The following is a 20,052-nucleotide window of genomic DNA, read 5'->3' as shown; positions in this document are numbered from 1 at the left end:
CTGTGTTTACACACGCAGCCCATTTCTGATTTTTTGGGCAAAAGAGCTGATCTAATTGGCCAAAAGACCAATTAGTGGAAAAAGGTCAGAAATGGGTTGCCTGTGTAAACGCAGCCTAAGAGAGCGAGATAATGATCATGGTGCAGCAGCATCACACCAACACTAGAGTGTAGTCTTCACACTCTACATCTGTTTCCAGATCTTTCTAAAGGGCATTTAGAAGTCACATACATTTCAACAAAATCACAGTTGACTTAGTGGAGAGTGTACTGTGATTCTGACTGTACCCCTTATCTACAAGTGTAATCACTGTAAAATAATAGCACAGATTACAGATGTCAGCATGTTTGTGGGTTTTTATTTATGTTTTACTTTTGCATGGTATATTACATTCACATAATAAAATGAACAAGAGACACCATCAAATCAAACATGTATGCTATTTGACAAAAAAACATTCCCGCAGCGATGACATTGGACATGAAATGATCTAGGTTGATCTATTTGAGATTAAATGAACACACTGTACCTTCCTCCTCGCTAAACATTATGTCAGTGTACATATTGCACATGCTTACTTTCTTTTAAATATAAGTACTGTATATCACTGAGGCACCAGCACATACATATGAAGAATGTACATAAAGAAACATGGACAATAAATAACTCAAGAACAAGTTACAAAAGCAGAATAAAAAAGTACCCGTTTTAAACCTTGGCTTCGGTTATGGCTTAATTAGTCAACAGTGATCCTGTCCATTATTATAGCTTTAATAAATCAAGTGCACATTTTGTCAACTAAATCTCACTTTAACATGCAAAAATAAATGGTATATGAGTCAAGTGACAGCTCAGCCATATTATGTCTGCTTTGTTTTCTAGCTAACATCCAGTTCAAGTCCATTGTGTTTGTTTTCTCAGCCCTTCTGAGAGCTGAGAAAACAGTCAAGCCCCAGAGATTTCCACAAAGAGGGCAGGGAGGGGCCCTCCATGGCGACGGCAGGTAACTGTTGGTGTGATCATGGTGTGATGCTGGACCAGGTCAGAGCAGGTGAGTAGTGCAGGTTTGTGTGATGATGGACCATGTTGTTACATTATATTGAGGTCCATGAGTGTCTGATCCAACATTTGACTCATGCCAAAGTTCTCATCATTAGCCTGATAGAGTTTGTCTGTCAATATACAGTACCATGAAACATGTTAAATTCATCACTATGTGTGTAACATAAAAAGGAAGCCTGCAGACAATTTATAACATTTGACCACAATGAAATGACTTAATTAACCAAGAGTTTCACAGACCCAATAATATTGAATGAAGATTGTTATAGCTAAAAAGGTAAAAGGTGGTCCCTGTGTATATCCTTAGTCAACCACAATCAGTAGATATTGTAATAATGCACACTCATATCAAGCCTTATCATACATTGTGGGTCAGTTTCACAGACCCAGATTATGCCCAGAATTACTCCTGTACAATGGACAATCTTTCAGTCATAGACTTACAGTGGGGTAAAAAAGTATTTAGTCAGCCACCAATTGTGCAAGTTCTCCCACTTAAAAAGATGAGAGAGGCCTGTAATTTTCATCATAGGTACACGTCAACTATGACAGACAAAACGAGAAAAAAAAATCCTGAAAATCCCATTGTAGGATTTTTAATGAATTTATTTGCAAATGATGGTGGAAAATAAGTATTTGGTCAATAACAAAAAGTTTCTCAATACTTTGTTATATACCCTGTGTTGGCAATGACACAGGTCAAACGTTTTCTGTAAGTCTTCACAAGGTTTTCACACACTGTTGCTGGTATTTTGGCCCATTCCTCCATGCAGATCTCCTCTAGAGCAGTGATGTTTTGGGGCTGTCGCTGGGCAACACGGACTTTCAACTCCCTCCAAAGATTTTCTATGGGGTTGAGATCTGGAGACTGGCTAGGCCACTCCAGGACCTTGAAATGCTACTTATGAAGCCACTCCTTTGTTGCCCGGGCGGTGTGTTTGGGATCATTGTCATGCTGAAAGACCCAGCCACGTTTCATCTTCAATGCCCTTGCTGATGGAAGGAGGTTTTCACTCAAAATCTCACGATACATGGCCCCATTCATTCTTTCCTTTACACGGATCAGTCGTCCTGGTCCCTTTGCAGAAAAACAGCCCCAAAGCATGATGTTTCCACCCCCATGCTTCACAGTAGGTATGGCGTTCTTTGGATGTAACTCAGCATTCTTTGTCCTCCAAACACGACGAGTTGAGTTTTTACCAAAAAGTTCTATTTTGGTTTCATCTGACCATATGACATTCTCCCAATCCTCTTCTGGATCATCCAAATGCACTCTAGCAAACTTCAGACGGGCCTGGACATGTACTGGCTTAAGCAGGGGGACACATCTGGCACTGCAGGATTTGAGTCCCTGGCGGCGTAGTGTGTTACTGATGGTAGGCTTTGTTACTTTGGTCCCAGCTCTCTGCAGGTCATTCACTAGGTCCCACCGTGTGGTTCTGGGATTTTTGCTCACCGTTCTTGTGATCATTTTGACCCCACGGGGTGAGATCTTGCGTGGAGCCCCAGATCGAGGGAGATTATCAGTGGTCTTGTATGTCTTCCATTTCCTAATAATTGCTCCCACAGTTGATTTCTTCAAACCAAGCTGCTTACCTATTGCAGATTCAGTCTTCCCAGCCTGGTGCAGGTCTACAATGTTGTTTCTGGTGTCCTTTGACAGCTCTTTGGTCTTGGCCATAGTGGAGTTTGGAGTGTGACTGTTTGAGGTTGTGGACAGGTGTCTTTTATACTGATAACAAGTTCAAACAGGTGCCATTAATACAGGTAACGAGTGGAGGACAGAGGAGCCTCTTAAAGAAGAAGTTACAGGTCTGTGAGAGCCAGAAATCTTGCTTGTTTGTAGGTGACCAAATACTTATTTTCCACCATAATTTGCAAATAAATTCATTAAAAATCCTACAATGGATTTTTTATTTTTTTATTTGTCTGTCATAGTTGACGTGTACCTATGATGAAAATTACAGGCCTCTCTCATCTTTTTAAGTGGGAGAACTTGCACAATTGGTGGCTGACTAAATAATTTTTTCCCCTACTGTATAGACAGTGATCCAGTTTATGTTATCTAAATCGAATTGCTGTTTATTAAATAACAATTCCAGATGTTGGTTAACTAAACTAAAATAGGCCTACTCTTAAATCCATCTGTAAGTCTGTGAAACCTGCCCTCTTTACCTGCAATGTGAGCATGCATTTCATTATGTGAACATGCATTTAATTTATCTGATGCTCCGCATTAACTACAGTCCAATTATTTCTTCCTGATAAATATTATCCAGTATTTATTTATTTTGGTCTTTGCCTAACTCTTAGGTTTGTGTCAGAGACACACATTAGCCTATATTTCCATCACAGCATCAGACAAATGTCTATGGCCAATGACATGCCAAGACAATAAAAGCATTTAAATTTTGCACCACAAAGGAAGAGCGCCTTGTTTTTTTTATTTATTGAGCACAGTGCTAAATTCACAACACATCCAGTAATAGTTTAATCCTGATTTAACACCACTCTCAGTTCATTGGAAAGAAGACGGTTTTTCTCAAGCTGCCGGTACAGAGGGTCTTTGCAGTCAGAAAGCAGGTTAAGAGAAAATAGAAAAGAATAGAGAGAAGAAAGTGTGTTAGGACAGAAAGATAGAGACTTGTGTCATTCTACAGTGAGGGAAAAAAAGTATTTGATCCTTTGCTGATTTTGTACGTTTGCCCACTGACAAAGAAATGATCAGTCTATAATTTTAATGGTAGGTTTATTTGAACAGTGAGAGACAGAATAACAACAAAAAAATCCAGAAAAACGCATGTCAAAAATGTTATAAATTGATTTGCATTTTAATGAGGGAAATAAGTACAGGGATTTTCTATTGGGTTCAGGTTTGGAGACTGGCTAGGCCACTCCAGGACCTTGAGATGCTTCTTACGGAGCCACTCCTTAGTTGCCCTGGCTGTGTGTTTCGGGTCGTTGTCATGCTGGAAGACCCAGCCACGACCCATCTTCAATGCTCTTACTGAGGGAAGGAGGTTGTTGGCCAAGATCTCGCGATACATGGCCCCATCCATCCTCCCCTCAATACGGTGCAGTCGTCCTGTCCCCTTTGCAGAAAAGCATCCCCAAAGAATGATGTTTCCACCTCCATGCTTCACGGTTGGGATGGTGTTCTTGGGGTTGTACTCATCCTTCTTCTTCCTCCAAACACGGCGAGTGGAGTTTAGACCAAAAAGCTCTATTTTTGTCTCATCAGACCACATGACCTTCTCCCATTCCTCCTCTGGATCATCCAGATGGTCATTGGCAAACTTCAGACGGGCCTGGACATGCGCTGGCTTGAGCAGGGGGACCTTGCGTGCGCTGCAGAATTTTAATCCATGACTGCGTAGTGTGTTACTAATGGTTTTCTTTGAGACTGTGGTCCCAGCTCTCTTCAGGTCATTGACCAGGTCCTGCCATGTAGTTCTGGGCTGATCCCTCACCTTCCTCATGATCATTGATGCCCCACGAGGTGAGATCTTGCATGGAGCCCCAGACCGAGGAAAATTGACCGTCATCTTGAACTTCTTCCATTTTCTAATAATTGCGCCAACAGTTGTTGCCTTCTCACCAAGCTGCTTGCCTATTGTCCTGTAGCCCATCCCAGCCTTGTGCAGGTCTACAATTTTATCCCTGATGTCCTTACACAGCTCTCTGGTCTTGGCCATTGTGGAGAGGTTGGAGTCTGTTCGATTGAGTGTGTGGACAGGTGTCTTTTATACAGGTAACGAGTTCAAACAGGTGCAGTTAATACAGGTAATGAGTGGAGAACAGGAGGGCTTCTTAAAGAAAAACTAACAGGTCTGTGAGAGCCGGAATTCTTACTGGTTGGTAGGTGATCAAATACTTATGTAATGCAATAAAATGCAAATTAATTACTTAAAAATCATACAATGTGATTTTCTGGATTTTTGTTTTAGATTCCGTCTCTCACAGTTGAAGTGTACCTATGATAAAAATTACAGACCTCTACATGCTTTGTAAGTAGGAAAACCTGCAAAATCGGCAGTGTATCAAATACTTGTTCTCCCCACTATATATATATATATATATATATATATATACATAAAAACATGGGGGATTGGAAGTGATGCAGACAATTACATTGATGGAAGTTACAATCTATCTGCAATATTAAGCTGATCAATCCATGTAATTGAACTCAACTGGTTAAAGAAGTTGAAAGCATGCCTGAGGTTGTTCGAGAGGTTATGGCCGCCGCCCTCTGGACTTCTACAATCCACTGCCTGAGTGGGGTCAAATCCCTGTCCCACTGCACTTCTACACAATATATTTATCTATCACTCTCCCTCTTAATTTCTTGTCTATCCCTGTCAATAAACATTTTGATACTTTTTTTTAAAGAAGAAGCTCTGTGGATGTGCTTTTGTCCAAATGTAAGCACATGTTTAGCTAATACTACTACCATAGTACCATAATGCCAACCAAAGTCTAATCAAAAACAGAAAAACATAGGTTTGTGAAGAGGAGCTTTCGGTTTTATTCAAAGCTGCTCAATAATAAATTAAACACAGAGAAACATTTAAAGACAGGAAATGAAATTAAGAACTACAGAGTAGAAGGGTAAGGATGGCTGACATGGATGGATGGAAAGTTTATTTTACAGAAAGCCAAATGAGTCAGGGTTCTGTACAAAAGATGGTCTATAGGACGGCAGCGGCAGCAGAGGCCCAACGCACGGCGGTGCTGTGGTAAAGAAGAGACGTGGAGACATAGGGGACAGGATGTTGGGCGATACTGCCATATAGTTGTAGTAGAGAGAGGCCTCTCAACCAGCGGGTGGCGTCTGTGATGGTTGTGAGATGATGTAAACAATTTAACTGGAAAAGAATGAGGGGAGAAACATAACGTGTTGGAGGGACAAATAATAGAAAGGCAGGTGACTGATATGACATGCAGGATGGAAACCACAGCATACAGAAGAGAAAGCAGAGCCAGGTACTCAAAAAGGGTTGAGAGGTACACTATTCTGGGGGGTCAATTTAGATGTTTCTAAAAGCTTACAAAAAGGGATTGTGATTGTACAACTTTAATTGTACAATGCGTGTTAGGTTGAGAAAACTATATAGAATCTAACTAAAAAGGCACTAGCAAACTACAAAGGCAAGAGCTATTTGCTGTTGCATGGCAGAAGCGTAAAGTGAGTTGGTATTAGTAGGCACTGAAACTAAAATGTGAGCGGAAAAATCCAAACAGATGAAACAGACAAAACATTTGCTACTAGAGGGAGTAGCAGTAAAATGGTGAGTGGGTGGGGCCTATGCACAACACACAAGCAGACACAAGCAGGTGATAGATTACATGGAGGTCATGTCGTTGAGGGCGTGGTCCAGTTCCTCGCTGATGGCCTTGTACTTCAGTTTCTGTGCATACAACTCATCTATTATGGGTGGAGTGGAGGAGGAGGAGAGGAGTGGAAGAGAACACATCGATGGGGTGATAATGAAGGGTGGGGACAGCAACAGATGATAGACAGAGCAAAGAAAGGAGGTGAAAAGGTAGGAAAAAACAAAGGATTGTCCGAGAACAGAACTGAACGAAATAAAATACAATGTCAAACCAAAAAATAATAGGGTAAAAATAGGATGTGCACAGGCCACTAATGCCCTGTTAGATTGTTTAGACCAAGCAGGAAATTACTAACTGAAACCCTGATGAAGGCACCTTGCTGTCGAAATGTTTGTATCTAATTAAGACATATATTACATCGGAGTGACATAGTGTGTAGCTGCTTTCTTTTCCAGAAGGAAATGACAACATGGTCTCCACCCAAATGATATAGAGCTCCATTGTGAATGCTTTGTCTTTCCACAGCTACAGTAACACAGTCACACCAACAGCAGCATGAGAAATGTCTTTCCCTGGCCTGCATTAGCCTAACAAACACTGACTGTGTGTCAGCCATGGCACTGGCCTAGTCTGCCCAGCACAGAGCTGACTGTGCAGAATGTAGATACAGTATCTGATGACAACACAGAGGAGGTGATGAAAGGTTAGACTTGACAATATTTGCACATTACTCTTTTAAAAATTCTTCAAGCTCTTGTCTTGGTTGTTGATCATTGCTAGACAGCCATTTTCCAGTCTTGCCATAGATTTTCAAGCCGATTTAAGTCAAAACTGTAACTAGGCCACTCAGGAACATTAAATGTCATCTTGGTAAGTAATTCCAGTGTATATTTGGCCTTGTGTTTTAGGTTATTGTCCTGCTGAAAGGTGAATTTGTCTCCCAGTGTCTGTTGGAAAGCAGACTGAACCAGGTTTTCCTCTAGGGTTTTGCCTGTGCTTAGCTCTATTCTGTTTCTTTTTTATCCAAAATTGGTAGTTACACTCTTGTCCCATCGCTGCAACTCCCGTACAGACTCGGGAGAGGCGAAGGTCGAGAGCCATGCGTCCTCCGAAACACAATCCTGCCAAGCCGCATTGCTTCTTGACACACTGCTCGCTTAACCCGGAAGCCAATGTTTTTTTTTTTTTTTTTTTTGGTGGGGGGGTATTTTACCCCCTTTTTCTCCCCAATTTCATGGTATCCAATTGGTAGTTACAGTCTTGTCCCATCGCTGCAACTCCCATACAGACACGGGAGAGGCGAGGGTCGAGAATCTTGCCTCCTCCGAAACACAACCCAACCGAGCCGCACTGCTTCCTGACACAGTGCCCGCTTAACCCGGAAGCCAGCTGCACATTTTTACATTTTTATATTTTAGTCATTTAGCAGACGCTCTTATCCAGAGCGACTTACAGTTAGTGAGTGCATACATTATTATTATAAATTTTTTCATACTGGCCCCCCGTGGGAATTGAACCCACAACCCTGGCATTGCAAACGCCATGCTCTACCAACTGAGTTACATCCCTGCCGGCCATTCCCTCCCCTACCCTGGACGACGCTGGGCCAATTGTGCGCCGCCCCATGGGTCTCCCGGTCACGGCCAGCTACGACAGAGCCTAGATTCGAACCAGGATCTCTAGTGGTACAGCTAGCACTGCGATGCAGTGCCTTAGACCAATGTGTCGGAGGAAACACTGTACAACTGACAACCGTGTCAGCGTGCATGTGCCCGGTCCGCCATAGTAGTTGCTAGAGTGCGATGGGATAAGGACATCCTGGCCGGCCAAACCCTCCCCTAACCCGGACGACGCTGGGCCAATTGTGCGTCACCTCATGGGTTCTCCAGGTTGCGGCCGGCTGCGACACAGCCCGGTATCGAACCCGGATCTGTAGTGACGCCTCAAGCACTGCAACGCCTTAGACCGCTGCGCCACTCAGGAGGCCTGATTCTCCACATTTATCCAATGTAAAAAACACTATTTCAAATTTTGCTACATAAGACCGAATCGAGCCGGTCTGTCACATATGTTCTGTTTTACTATACAACACCTCAGATTTTCACATAGAAAATGCTTCACAATATATGAAATAAAAGAAAAGGTCCATACCCTCCAGATCATCAATGGTCTTCTCAAGCTTGGCCACGGACCTCTCAGCGAACTCAGCACGGGTCTCAGCCTGTAGCACAAGAGGCAGACAAGATGTGATGAATGTCTCCCATCCTCATCACACCAAAACATATGTTCCAACATAGATATAGATATATAATACAATGTCTAGTGTCCTCCACCCTTTCTATGGTCTTACTTTATCGAAGATCCAGTGGCTAACATGCTAACGCTAATGTCCCACTTGGTAAAGTGAATAGGAAACAGGGGCTAATATGCTACGCTAAAGGGAACTCACCTCCTTTAGTTTGTCTGTGAGAACCTTGATCTCCTCCTCGTACTTGTCCTCCTTCTGTGAGTACTGTAGTGACATAGTGGAGCGCAGGTCAGAGAGCCATCATCACAACGCTACCGACATTAACTGGTTCAATGGATAACAGGCAGAAATGAGTGGGCCTACTCAATAGAGTTACCTCACTTTATCTCTATGGCTATACTAGCAGGCAATGGGGATATAACCCCTGACTGCAACAACCTGAGAAGACATACACCTGTCTAAACAGACACCTACCTTCTCTGCCTGAGCCTCAAGAGACTTCAGGTTGTTTGTGACTGTCTTCAACTCTTCCTCTAGCTCAGAGCATTTGCTGGTGTTTTAGGTATGGTTGAAGGAACAGAGGGGAAGGAACAAATGCCAGAGGAGGACCGACGGGAGGGAGAAACAGGAGTTATAACAGGGTAATAAGCGTAATAATAAAGAGTAACAGTAGGTTGTCTCCAAAGCAGTAAATTGTGCTGTATTTTGTGGCTGGTTCCAAAGTTCTTACCCTTCTGACAGCTCAGCGCGCTCCTCTGTACGTTCCAGATCACTCTCAATGATGACCAGCTTACGGGCGACCTGTTTTCACCCATAATAGGACAACACATCAGTATACCACATTGGTGCACCAAGCAATCAAAATGTTCTATGTTTAGTTTTATGTACAGGTCTATATGCTGTCAGTTTCCCACACACGCACGCTCTCATGCACACACACACACACACACACACACACACACACACACACACACACACACACACACACACACACACGAGGACCTCAGAAGTAGCCAATATAATAAAGTAGCAGCCTAAGGAATGTAAGGAAACTCACCTCCTCGTATTTCCTGTCAGCCTCCTCAGCGATGTGCTTGGCCTCCTTCAGCTGGATCTCCTGTAGCTCCATCTTCTCTTCATCCTTCGATGCCCTGTTTTCAATTACCTTCATGCCTCTGGATGAAGGAACAGACAGGGGGGAACATATGTCAGGAATAGGAGGACATTGCAAGTTGTCTGAAGAGATTGAACGGGATCTTAAGCACTTACAAATGTGTCACATATTGTACGAATTGGAATTCATAACATACTATATCATAACGAATTGCAGATGTTTTTTTTTTTTTGCAGGATGCAACATATCATATGAAATGGATGTCGTTGTACACAATTGTGCACAATTTTCAAGGACCTGTTTTTGCTCGGGAGCACTCTAAAACTACTGCCGGAAATTCTACAAAATCTTTATAACACATCATTAACTGAACAATTTTAAGAGTGGAATGATATTACTGTGGTCATGTGGATTGATGTCTGCATGTCATCTATATGCGTTTGGTGTTGATGACTGTGTTTGAGACTGAGACTGACGGGTCTGATGATGTCTGTGTCTACACTCTTAGAAATAATTGTTCCAAAAGGGTTCTGCGGCTGTCCCCATAGGACAGCCCTTTTTGGTTCCAGGTAAAACCCTTTTTGGTTCCATGTAGAACTATTTTGGGTTCCATGTAGATCCCTCTGTGGAAAGGGTTCTACTTGGAATCCAAAAGGGGTTCTTCAAAGGGTTCTCCTATGGGGACAGCCAAATAACCCTTTTTGGTTCTAGATAGCACCTTTTTTTCTAAGAGTGTACTGTATGATACAGAGTCTGAGTCTCTGAGTGCTGCTGCCCACCTCTCGCTCTCATCAGCAGCCTTCTCAGCCTCCTCCAGCTTCGTCAGAGCTGTGGCCAGACGCTCTTGAGCACGATCCAACTCCTCCTCAACCAGCTGGATACGTCTGTTCAGGGAAGCTACATCAGCCTCAGCCTAAGAGAGCACAACATGGAGAAACCACAATGTCAACCTGTTGCACACTCAAACAGTCACACTTTCTTACATAATGCACACCAGATACAGTATCTGGAGAGATGTGTAGTGTAATGGAGGAGGTTGGGGGTCACTTTTGGACACCTCTGTGGGGGGTTTCTTAACACTATAGGGGACTAAGATTTAAATGTGAGGGAAAGGGATAAGGGCCCAGACCATGCTGTAATTCCATCCTAAACTCCAGCATTATATATAACATTACATAAACAAGATTTTATAAACTATACATTTTATATAGGCCTGATTGGTATGTTTGGAATGGCACTGACCAATATAAACATAATAAGATGCCTACACTGTATTCCCAAACAGTTGTACTAGCTCATAAGTAATAAGGTCATAACAGTCAAATGTCGTTATGCAGTTGACCAAACTATAAAGTGTTGAGCTCTGTTGAGATTTATGCCACTTTAATTGAAGAGCGCTCAATATTTTATAGGTAATTTGTGTGGAACGCTCAAAAAGTTTAGGAAGTGTCATGACGTTATCGACGTCATGACGTTCTGGTGGGTGGGTCATCTCTCCCTCAGGAAAGCTGAGTCAGCCATCTTGAATTTGCCGAGATGCGGGGTTGTTTGGGCCGCCCGTGTGGATGTGGAACACAGTTTAATTTGTTTTAATTTGTTTGCAATGCGCACTTTTATGCTGCCCGCTTGAAACCACCACCACCTCCGTTTTTATCATTAGTCTTATTGCCCTCGTTTTCTTAAGCGCCATCTTATCATCACCTCTGATTTGGTAAGTAACTCTGTTTTTTTTTCATTTTTTTTTTTCAATTGAATTTCGATAGTCTTAAATGTGGAACTGGGAATACATTTGTACAATGTGCACAGTGAATATTTGTTGTAAATAGTGTAAAAATCCAAGTAATTGTAACTTTAGAAGTTGTTAAATATGTGCTAAATACGTTACGTTACTTCATCTTACAACGGTGTAACATTATCAGCAGGTTTCCTGGATGAACTACATTTCCCATAATGCATGTTTGCCCGGGACATTGACGGTGGAGGAAGGTCCATGAGTTTTCGCTGTTCGCCGGTAATGCAAGTGCGTACTGTGATTATACTTATTTCAATAAGTGTCTGCCTTACACAGTAAATATTTTACGTTATCGAGCTGTGTGTACGTGTGTGCTAGCGTGAAACGAACAATGCTAAACAACATAATGTGAGTGTGTTATCATTATGCTTACCAGGCCTGTGTATTTCTTCCTAGGCTCAAGTGTGTGGTTGTGAGATCATCTCGAAATCCTTTTAACAGTTCAGGTAGGATGTATTATGAAATAGTGTTACTAATGTAATACATTGCTAAAACCAAGTATAGAGTGTATTTGTTATAATTCATTGGTATTAGATTTAAAAGGTGATCGAATAGCTCCTGATTTGTAATGTCATTAATGCATTTCTTTTGAAGCAATGTTTTTAAAAAATGTACAAGTGAATAGGTTGGTTTACTTTTAAGTTTAAATTTCCCACGTATCTCCTTAAAGTTTTGACCAATGAGCTAACTTGTTAAGTTGTGGCCAATGGGAGAGTGGACTGGTTGCCGGGAAAGAAAAGGGAGGGAAAAGTTGAAAGAAGGGAGAGGAGAGACGTTAGTGGGGTTGGTGAAGGAAAAACGACCAAAGGAAACGATAAAGAGAGAAAAGCAGAGTTTTTTTAAGGGAAATCCTGATTTTATTTCTATAAGAGAGTGTTTATTATTTAGTTAAGAAAGACCAAGTGGAGACTGAAGCTGCCGTCGCATTGTGGAGACATTCGCGACATTCGACATCCTAGAGGTTAGCCTAGCATCGTGCAAGACTTGGAGAGAATTGCTTGTGACGATCAGTTCGGGTTTCCAACAGATGTCTGTTGCTGCTACCGAGTACTGGCTGCATTGATAGCTGTGTTCGCGGTGGATCTTGTGAGGACACCTGCACGGAACTACTATATTTTGCTGAGGCATTATCTACAAGTAGTGAGTAACTACAAATGTGGGGTGGACTTCGGGACTTTATGTATGTCGTCATTTTTTTTATGAGCTCCAACGCGCGCCCAGGGTTTAAGCAAGCTTGCAAATAATTTGGACATGGGGTTGTGGAAAAATCATTGGGGTTTATAATTTGTATTTCTTTTGATGTGATACATTGAACATTTGATTAATATAGATCCTGAACCTTATGTCTGTTGTATTGGTGGAGTCATTTACTGTTTCAGTTTCATTTAATGCATGGGAAAGCATATCCTTACAACAATAACCAAGTCTATAATCATTCTATCTGAAGTTAATACCCTATTTGTCATTCACCCTAGCAAGTTTACAATAGGGATTCTTATTGGAGATGTCCTTCTCACCTAATATCCCATGCTGTTCAGATATTCTAAATAAGGTAATATCGTGAGAGTCAAATTCGAGCCTGGTGAGAGGGTTACACTAATAATTGGTTTTATTTTATGTGTTTCCACAGTCATTCTTTTGCTATTTCTCTAAATGTTTTTATCTCAACTGTGGGGTCAACAGTTGATCACTTGAACCCTTTATTAATACTTTGTTAAATACAAAGAACAACAACAGAAATAGCAGATCTATAAGCACACAACTTTGATGCTTTGCTTGTTAATAACTAACTTGCTTATCTTTTAACATTTTCATTTTTACTATAATTAGTGTACAATGAATGTTTTTGATATTTGTGTAATTATTATTGTAATGGATATTTTTTGTCCATGTAGGAACAACGTGATGTAAATATGAGACGGGCCCTCGTCCTTCGTGCACTTCCTGTGTACCTGCGTGAAGATGCCTCCCAAGTTTTTCAGGACCTGTAATGTAAGTGTACTGGCCTCACTATCAATCCCTTTGCTTAGCTATTCAGTCAGCTTAAACATGACATCACTCAAAGAACTCTAGGAGAACCAGAGGGGCATTCCAGAAAGCAGGTTATGTGAAAACCATCAGTATAGCCAATTGTATTTTTTCCAACAACGTAATTTCAAAGTCCGTGTTTCTAGTTTGTCGCCGCATTGAGTATGAGATAAAATGTTTTTATATTTCATTTTCAGCCGATTTTAAATAAAACAAAATAGCCTAAAATAAAACATTGAACAACATTCAACCACTTCCTTAAAGGCTAATATAAAATAAAGTGATGTTAAATTCAAAATGAAAAGACGACTGCATCTGAAACTCTGTCAGTGATTTATATAACAGCCGCAGCCAGAAAATGTCTGCTTCCTGTTTTCTCCCGTTGCCATGGTGAATAACCGTATCGGAGCTCCATTGATGATGGCTTTTTACTAGTCGTCAGGCACAAGCTCAACTCCGAGTTAACGTACTCTGAGTCAACTTACCTAACTCAGATCAGCTGTTCTGTAACTGAAAACTCAGTTTCACTTCACGGGGTAAGTCAACTCTGAGTTCAGGGTTAGGCTCAGTTTGTTGAACCTCCTTTCTGGAATAGCCCCCAGAACCTGTTTATGAAGTTTCCTTGAGTTGTTATTCTGCAAACTGACATGTAGAAATTACATAAATGAAAAGGTAAGTATAAAGAATTCCACTAAACAAAAAGTATGCTTACAGGTAGGTGTGAAACTAACATAAAATAATAAGCATGTGTAAAGAAAATAGTTTAAACATGTAGCTTAGTTGCAGTCTAAGTGCAAAGTGACCGTAATGTCTAGACATCATTAGCATGATTTGTATCCTTGAGGGGCTGAACTCATTTTTGTATTATTTGTGTTTTATAGTCAGCAGATGGTCCAGACCTCACTGACACTCCGGTGGCTCTCCTGACAGTTGTCACTGATGATACTACTGATGCGGCCCTCTTCAGCCCTGAGAGCATCTGTATTGTCGTGGAAGATGAAATACTTGTGAGTGGTCCCACAAACCTGGCTGACTCATTTCTCCTGCTCTTTGGGTATGTCTATGCACTAGACCTACAGTACCCAAAGAATCTTGAGCTTACATTCACATTTATCCAAAAAGTTGTGATGTGTCTTGAGGACAACAAACCACTGAAAGGCCGTCTACTGACACTGAAGAATGATTTGTTCAATGAGTGAATCACTCAGAATGGACTATTTGTTGAGCTGAGTATTGAGGATGTTTTTAGTTTTTTTCCCCTCTTTACAAATGTAATAATTTGCCTCTTCTACCTCATGTTTAATATGTTACACTGTTTGCCTCTTCTACCTCAGATTTAATACATTGATTGTTAATAGATAAATATCACAACATTGACGTATTGCCAAGCCCAAGTTTTTGTACTGTACTTGTGGGAAACGACTGTTGAATTCATGCACTATACATGTTTAATGTTGTGTGACCTAATGCTTACCTTGATGTTGCCAGTTGAAGTACGGCACAGTAGAAACCAGTACTTTTATTTGAATGTTTTATTTAAAAAAAGTGAGTTGCAGCCTTCAAGGTACAGTAAGTGCCAAAACGTTTTAAATGGCTCCACATTCTAATAGTTGTCATTGCTGTTGAGGATGGATTATAATTAGAATCTTATTGAATTTTATCATGAAGCCTTTGTGAGTTTTTATCATAATGTTTACTGAATAGTGTGATATGGAGACCCAAAATACTGAATCTACCCTCTGTAGCAATGACCACTATCAGAATATGGAACTATTAACACTTAATGTACTTTAAAACACATTTTGTTTTTATGGAGTCATTTCCTTTTCCTTTTTTGTTTTAATTTATGACAAGCACTTTGTTTTGACTGAGCTCCTTTTGATTCGTGCCTTTTTAAAAGCACATTGTGTTGAATAAAAAAAAAAGTTAAATTGTCACTGTGGTGTCACTTTCATGTTTTCTAACATTATTCGCTGATTATAATTGTGTAATGGACCGACATCAGTATTTCAGTTTAGAATTAATTTTGTTTGCATGTCCCACATTATGAGTTGAAGAATATTTAATATTTTGAGTGTATTTCCCACATTTATGAGTTGAAGAATATTTAATATTTTGAGTGTATTTCCCACATTATATGAGTTGAAAAATATTGAAAATTTTGAGTGTATTTCCCACATTATATGAGTTGAAAAATATTGAAAATTTTGAGTGAATTACTCCCTAATTATAAGTTGAGGAATATCAATATTTATAAGATAACATTGAGATAATTTAAGGCAACTGTAAATATAATTTTTATTTTATGTAAACTTAAAACATTTAAAAACATCACTAAAATATTTTTGTGTAATCTGTTACAAAATAATTTTTGAGTTATGTGAACTTATTAGGGTTTACAGTGTACTATGTAAATAGATGTAGCTACAGGAGGCATAGGATGATAGTGTATGATCGACTAGACTGGAGCATGCTGAAACTGCAGCAGCCTTGGCTAATGTGTTTATTTTGGAGCCTGCCTGGCACGTTTTACCATTAAATCATTTCTCACTTTCCCATTTCTTCATCCTTTTACGCGTATCACATGACAGACAAAACTTATATATTTTTTGCACTGTAAAAACATCCATATTCTGTCTATCGTTCTACCAAGCGTGTTGATCAAATGTGTACTAATACTGTCGTCAGGCATGCTGCAGACGAATTGTCTTAAATTATTAGCTAGGGCTTACGGAATCCCTCGCATCCCTCTCCAGACCCAGTTCCTTCTGCAGCCTCTCTGCCGACTCTTCTGCACCGTCTGCCTGCTCTTGTAGTGTTTTTATTTTCCTTTTTACAGCTTCCAGCGACGTTAGCCCGGCCATTTCGCTTGTTTACTGCCTATTTTCTATTGCCTACGCCTTTTTCTAACGGTTCTCGGGCCAGAAACGCGCAACGATGCCGGGATGCGAAAATCTGCTCCCGTCCCTGTGTTTTTTTTCTACAGCTACTGGGGAGGCTGGGACGTGCGCTAAATGACACCGGAAGTAACACATTTCACACATTGCGCAAAATTGTCTCAAAATATCCCGAAATCTTCTGTTAAATAGGTTTTTATTTATTGTATCGTAGTGAGATAATATGACTATGTCATGATGACTTATTGGCCATTAGCCTATAATGCCCCTCCCCCCTTACAGGCTCATGCTAGTGGTGCTGTGATTGCGCATCTTGTTAATTTATTATTGAGGGGGAATTTAACCCATAATAAACGTTTTAAAATAAACATTTAAAATGTCTTTAAAGATATTCATTTCATTTTGAAAGATATCTCATACATGGTGCCAAAAGTAACATGATTATCCCAATTCATAATATTGATAGACCTACAGTGAGGGGAAAAAGTATTTGATCCCCTGCTGATTTTGTACGTTTGCCCACTGACAAAGACATGATCAGTCTATAATTTTAATGGTAGGTTTATTTGAACAGTGAGAGACCAGAACAACGCATGTCAAAAATGTTATAAATTGATTTGCATTTTAATGAGGGAAATAAGTATTTGACCCCTCTGCAAAACATGACTTAGTACTTGGTGGCAAAACCCTTGTTGGCAATCACAGAGGTCAGACGTTGTAGTTGGCCACCAGGTTTGCACACATCTCAGGAGGGATTTTGTTCCACTCCTCTCTGCAGATCTTCTCCAAGTCATTAAGGTTTCGAGGCTGACGTTTGGCAACTCGAACCTTCAGATCCCTCCACAGATTTCCTATGGGATTAAGGTCTGGAGACTGGCTAGGCCACTCCAGGACCTTAATGTCCTTCTTCTTGAGCCACTCCTTTGTTGCCTTGGCCGTGTGTTTTGGGTCATTGTCATGCTGGAATACCCATCCACGACCCATTTTCAATGCCCTGGCTGAGGGAAGGAGGTTCTCACCCAAGATTTGACGGTACATGGCCCCGTCCATCGTCCCTTTGATGCGGTGAAGTTGTCCTGTCCCCTTAGGAGAAAAACACCCCCAAAGCATAATGTTTCCACCTCCATGTTTGACGGTGGGGATGGTGTTCTTGGGGTCATAGGCAGCATTCCTCCTCCTCCAAACACGACGAGTTAAGTTGATGCCAAAGAGCTCGATTTTGGTCTCATCTGACCACAACACTTTCACCCAGTTCTCCTCTGAATCCTTCAGATGTTCATTGGCAAACTTCAGACGACCCTGTATACGTGCTTTATTGAGCAGGGGGACCTTGCGGGCGCTGCAGGATTTCAGTCCTTCACGGCGTAGTGTGTTACCAATTGTTTTCTTGGTGACTATGGTCCCAGCTGCCTTGAGATCATTGACAAGATCCTCCCGTGTAGTTCTGGGCTGATTCCTCACCGTTCTCATTGAGGGGGGGTCAAATACTTATTTCCCTAATTAAAATGCAAATCAATTTATAAAATTTTTGACATGCGTTTTTCAGGATTTTTTTGATGTTATTCTGTCTCTCACTGTTCAAATAAACCTACCATTAAAATTATAGACTGATCATTTCTTTGTCAGTGGGCATTCGTAAAATCAGCAGGGGATCAAATACTTTTTTCCCCTCACTGTATAGGCAACTTAAAGTATTTATTTCTTTGTACAATTTTGTATAAATATTTTTTTACTATAATTACTATCATCATCATTTGGTGTTCTTTCTAAACTGACACAATAAAAATATCTAGATGCATGTTTCCTATAAGAACAAACGTTTATTTATTGGCGTCCCCTACAACATTCTCAATAAAAGGAGAAGTAAACGTTTTCATTTGACGAGTGAATATATAATGTATGGCACCTATAAATCTAAGTTAAAGCTATTTAAAATATTCAAAAACTTCCACCAAACTTTTAACTGAAATTCTAAACAGGCCCCCATTTTAACCCAACAGGTTGCGGGGTGCACATGTTGCACTGCCTAAACCTGTCAGCTGTAACTTGGCCATATAAAGCACACAGCTAAATTTAACCTTCTGCTTGGATCTTCGAGGAGGGTGGCACACAAGGCACATTTTTTAGGCCTACAGTTGGTCTACTCAGTCTTATTTGGTTTCCATGAACACGTGGAATATTGCGCATGGCATGCCTATGGTTTAGCTTAATGAAGACGCAGGTATTAACCATAAACAATTGTGTAGGCTATTCCGAACTGAAATAATAAAATAATCTTAACTTATATGTATATGTATGTTGAGGTTCAATGTTAGCAGATTGTTTGTGGCCCCCCTGACGCCCACTAACACTCCGGACAGGTTTATGCCAACGCGCCTCTTCAAACTTACATCTGTGGCTTTCTTCTCAGCGAGTTCAAGTTTCTCCTGGGCATCCTTAAGAGACTCAGAGTACTTGTCCAACTCATCCTCTGTTCCCTTCAGCTTCTTCTGCAGCGCTACCAGGTCATCCTCAAGCTGATAGTTGGTGGAGAATATCATCAGTCAATTGGGGTGTGCCATGAGCAGCAAAGAAGCACACACAGGAGCGCGAACGCACAGCCAGAAACAGACAAAAAAGGGAAGAAAACAAAAGCCAAGAGTTATGGAAAAAAGGCAAACACTTACAAATGCTTCGTGATATCGTCTTAGTCTTTGGACAAGTATTTACATTTCATTTATTCAATCCACTCACAACACTAGAGTGGCATACGTTAATCAATAGACTACGCTATTCATGTTTTATGGTAAAAAAATATATAATCTAAGGCTATATCACGCATAACGCAGTGATATTAATCGACCAAACAATAAACGTTTTCTAAACCTCCCTGGAGTCCAAGAATAAAACATTGTCACGCCGCAAAAACAAATATATTCCCAATACGATTAAATACAACAATCAATACTGATCCTCATACTCTTCATCATCTGAGACTTAATTTAATCAATATCGAGAGAGAGAGAACGCTCCAAAGCACTCCGTGCCCAAACATTTGACGCACAGTGCCAATGGCACCCGTGCGCAATAAGACAGAACACGATTTCTCTATGGATGCCGACCTGTTTGCTCTTGTCCTCCGCTGCCTTTTTGTCTCCCTCAGCTCCCTCAGCTCTGTCCAAGGCATTCTCCTTGTCTAGCTTAAGCATCTGCATCTTCTTCTTGATGGCGTCCATGGCTGCTGTGTTGTTGGGGTGGCCTCACCAACTGACAAAAAACAAACTTTGAGTAAAACCCTGAGAAGCTCCGCGCGTCTGAACCACACTGAACTTGAAGATGTAGTGCAAGCTCGAGCCGACTGTAACTTGTCAAATATGTGCTATAGCAGAGGAGTTACTGGATCCCCATGGATACCAAATGCTTTTTGGGGAAACGACGCCAGCTGCTCTCTTTCGGGGGTCCTGTCTTTTTTATGGCTCTCCTCGGCGATTCGCTGATCCAAGACATTTTACCGTTGATAAGACTATATATGGGTTATGGGCGAGAAGGTGGCACCCCCTCCAAGACGTCTGTTCCTGTTTCAAACACTGTTCTG

At 40.9% G+C, this 20,052-nt stretch overlaps 1 protein-coding gene and 1 long non-coding RNA gene across 9 annotated transcripts; one reads left to right on the top strand and one right to left on the bottom strand.

Moving 5' to 3' along the window:
• Nucleotides 1–1,089: 1,089 nt before the first annotated feature.
• Nucleotides 1,090–19,693, bottom strand: LOC311114788 (tropomyosin alpha-1 chain; the record flags this gene model as incomplete). 5 transcript variants are annotated; one of them, XM_084190027.1, is made up of 9 exons in its annotated part: nt 1,090–1,172; nt 8,551–8,620; nt 8,849–8,911; nt 9,122–9,197; nt 9,378–9,448; nt 9,705–9,822; nt 10,541–10,674; nt 18,869–18,994; nt 19,580–19,693. In XM_084190027.1, the coding sequence occupies 9 exons, from the start codon at nt 19,691–19,693 to the stop codon at nt 1,090–1,092; spliced, it is 855 nt and encodes a 284-aa protein (XP_084046153.1). The 5 variants fall into 5 exon arrangements, with proteins under 5 accessions (XP_084046153.1, XP_084046155.1, XP_084046152.1 ...); XM_084190026.1 differs by lacking the exon at nt 1,090–1,172 and adding an exon at nt 6,408–6,490; XM_084190029.1 differs by lacking the exons at nt 18,869–18,994; nt 19,580–19,693 and adding an exon at nt 16,314–16,445.
• On the top strand, nt 11,037–15,518 carry LOC311114789. 4 transcript variants are annotated; one of them, XR_014611145.1, is made up of 6 exons: nt 11,037–11,472; nt 11,684–11,790; nt 11,950–11,999; nt 12,581–12,693; nt 13,449–13,545; nt 14,463–15,518. It is a non-coding gene; the product is annotated as an uncharacterized lncRNA (long non-coding RNA). The 4 variants fall into 4 exon arrangements; XR_014611146.1 differs by having other exon boundaries at nt 11,681–11,781; XR_014611147.1 differs by having other exon boundaries at nt 11,681–11,790.
• Nucleotides 19,694–20,052: the final 359 nt, after the last annotated feature.

This window comes from Coregonus lavaretus, assembly GCF_964263955.1.
Source record: "Coregonus lavaretus genome assembly, contig: HAP1_SCAFFOLD_467, whole genome shotgun sequence".
Lineage (NCBI taxonomy): Eukaryota > Metazoa > Chordata > Actinopteri > Salmoniformes > Salmonidae > Coregonus > Coregonus lavaretus.
The sequence above is the reverse complement of the archived record's forward strand: the minus strand, read 5'-3'. Positions and strand labels throughout refer to the sequence as shown.